The sequence below is a fragment of the Dipodomys ordii genome, unplaced genomic scaffold (genome assembly GCF_000151885.1).
Source record: "Dipodomys ordii isolate 6190 unplaced genomic scaffold, Dord_2.0 Scaffold66, whole genome shotgun sequence".
NCBI lineage: Eukaryota > Metazoa > Chordata > Mammalia > Rodentia > Heteromyidae > Dipodomys > Dipodomys ordii.
In genome coordinates, this window is record NW_012267282.1 from 5,051,080 (window position 1) to 5,054,015 (window position 2,936).

The following is a 2,936-nucleotide window of genomic DNA, read 5'->3' on the forward strand; positions in this document are numbered from 1 at the left end:
GCTGAGGAATGGAACCCAGGGCCTCATACATGCAAGGCAAGCGCTCTACCACTGAGCTACCTTCCCAGCCCTTGTTTTTTGTTTTCAACAGAAGGGTTTTCCCTCTCCCAGGGTAGCTGAGAGCAGGAGGCTGCCTGGGCAGAAAGCTCTCCAGGCCTCCTCTCCAGCACAGGCAGGGTGCAGCCACGCTTGCTCGCTGGCTCCTGCTGTCCTCTCAGCTACACTGGCATGGATAGACAGGAGGATCACAGTCCAGGTCCACCCGCCCGCACACGTGAAAATTCAAGACCCTGTTGGGAAAACGAAGCAAAATGGGTTTTGTTTGTTTTTGCCCACCCTGGGGCTCTCAGATCTGAGTCTCCTGAGTAGCTGGGATTACAGGCGTGAGCCATTAGCACTATGAGATTCATACCTCCAATTAACCATCAAAAAGCAGGAAGTGGCGCTGTGGCTCAAGTGGTACAGCACTAGCTTTGAGCAAAAACAGCTGAGGCAACACCCATGCGGGGAAGGAGGCAGCCTTGGGAGCCCCCTGTGTGGTGCACAGCGGGGGTGGGTGGGGTGGGGTGACGTGGGTGGCTGGCTGGACCGGCGCCCACTCACATCGGTGCCTACAGGCATCGGCGCTCGGAGCAGCCTGCCCCGCCGTGCGCTCCGCTGGGTGGCGCGGACTGGCTTCCCTCCACAAAGCGCTGCTCCTCCAGACGTGGAGCGTGGACCCCGGTTTCCTCATGGCCCCGAGGCTGATGGTCAGGAGGGGCGCTGGGCCTGTGGCAGCGCAGTTTCCAGTGGCTCCTGGGCTCCTGTGGTAGGGCTTGTGGTGACCAAAACGACCCTCACCGTGTCCAGGCCGCGCACCCCAGGATGGCTGTGTCAGGTCCTCAGCAAGTGATCCTCCCTGCAGAGGCTGGGCCGTCAGACTTGTAGAATGGCCCCTCCAGATGCCCGACCTTGGCACTGGGCAGGGGCTGGGGACACGAAGGATGGAGGCCAAGACCCCCATCTCCTGGGAGCATGTCACCCATGAGGGGTGACATTTGGGGAGGGGGCAGGTTTCCGGGGAGCGGCTCTCCATTCTGGGTCATAGGCCTGGCCCTTCGTCCCGGCAGATGTTGGGAATCCGGCAGGTTCCGCCTGCACCCGTCATCAGATACTCAGAAACAGCTCCAAAGGGGGCTTGGTGGCTGCAAGCCCCCTGAAGCCAGCCAGGAAACAGCCTGTTAGGACTTGTTCCCCATCCTGTGCCCTGATGGTGGCAGGGATGCCGGTGTGACAGCCGCTTCCCCACCCCCACCCCCAGCTTCTGACCTCAGAAGTTTCCATTCCTTCCACACGAGGTCTTATACTTCCCTCATCCTAAATCCACAGCTTCCTGAATACACTGATTTTTCCAGGCCGCCAGGGAGACCTGGGGCCCATGCCACAGTCCCACACTAGGAAGGCTTGGGAGCTAGTCCACCATGGGTGGTTCCCTTGTGGCCAGGCCCTTCTCTTTTGTGGAACCCATCAGCCCAGCAAGTCTGAGAACTGAGCCCAGGCCTTCAGGTGCCCACTGCAGACATCACCAATGGATGCAGCAAGTCTGAGAACTGAGCCCAGGCACGCAGGTGCCCACTGCAGACATCACCAATGGATGCAGCAAGTCTGAGAACTGAGCCCAGGCCTGCAGGTGCCCACTGCAGACATCACCAATGGATGCAGCAAGTCTGAGAACTGAGCCCAGGCCTAAGGGTGCCCACAGCAGACAGCACTAATTGATGCAGGCTTGCCCTTCTCAACTTGCACAGGGCCACACAATCAGAAGAGCCACTCGTGCTCTGTGGTGGCCCCAGTCTAAGGCCTTGATCTTGGGATTCTCCTGCTCAGCCTCATAGTACTGGGATTAAGTCACAGGCACGGCTACCATACTAGTTCCACCTGTGCTGGCACTCCTGACTTCTAGGTGAGCACAGGTGCCCTCCTGAGCCTCAGGGGCACACCCCCTGTGGACCAGTCCCCTTTCCCCTGGGGGCACTGCCGCAGGGTTCAGCTGTGTGACCCTGGCAAACACCCCACCCCCTCTGGATGCCATCAGTAAGCAGGTGAACGCGTGTCCCCACCTGCCAACTCCCTGGACCTGCTCTGGGCTCTGCCCAGCTCAATCCGGGGTTAATTTTAGGATAACAGGCCTAAAGAAGGCAGGAGTGGGGGCGGGGGAGGCATTCACTGCTCCTCACTTAGGAAGTGGGGGTGAAAGGCTCAACAGGGGATTTGCTAGAGGAAAGAACACAAACCACCACTCAGTGAAGGACATTTATTGTGGCCCTTGTCCCTCCCCCGCTGCGTCTCTCCATCCCGAACCTGTGCTTTGGAGGAGGGGAGCACCTCACCCCTATCGGGGTACCAGGGGCCACTGTACCTTTACAGCCTGCAGTCCTGCCGAGTCTGGGGTCCGCACCCGCTAGACCCCAGACCGGAGCCTGTGAACAAGAGCGCCGCCGCCACCACGTGGCGGGGCTGGGAGGGGACGGGAGCGCAAGGGGGGCCCAGGGGGGCCCAGCGGGCCCCGGCCGGGCGCGGGTGTCAGCCTGCGGCCAATGTCCGTATCCAAACACCGGCGGCCCGGTGCCCCTGAACCCGCAGGGAGCCAGGCGCGAGGACGGGCGGGGAGGCTGGGGAGGAGGGGTCCACGTGCCCGGGTGGGCACGGAGACTGTAAACAACCCAGGGCCCAGGGCCCACCCGCGCTCCTCCTGGGTGAGGAAGGGCACTGCGGTGAGAGGTGGGGCCCAGACACCCGGGACACTGGAGGCTGTGGCGGCCCCGGCGCACGGGAAGCCTGGGGCCCCCGCACCCGGCAAGCAGCTGGTTTGGGGCCACAGTCCCGCCCTGGGCCCTCTCCGCGCAGGAGGCACCGCGGGGCGGCTGAAGGCTGCCCAGGGCAGAGGCGGGGACCTG

At 62.4% G+C, this 2,936-nt stretch overlaps 1 protein-coding gene across 1 annotated transcript in view; it reads left to right on the forward strand.

Annotated features, from left to right (window-relative positions):
• Cux2 (cut-like homeobox 2) overlaps positions 1–2,444 on the forward strand; it is a 45,243-nt gene extending 42,799 nt beyond the window's left edge. The window contains exons 18-19 of the mRNA XM_013023090.1: positions 2,023–2,073; positions 2,407–2,444. Of these exons, the coding sequence (XP_012878544.1) occupies positions 2,023–2,073; positions 2,407–2,444 (89 nt within the window). The remainder of the gene's footprint in view (positions 1–2,022; positions 2,074–2,406) is intronic.
• Positions 2,445–2,936: the final 492 nt, after the last annotated feature.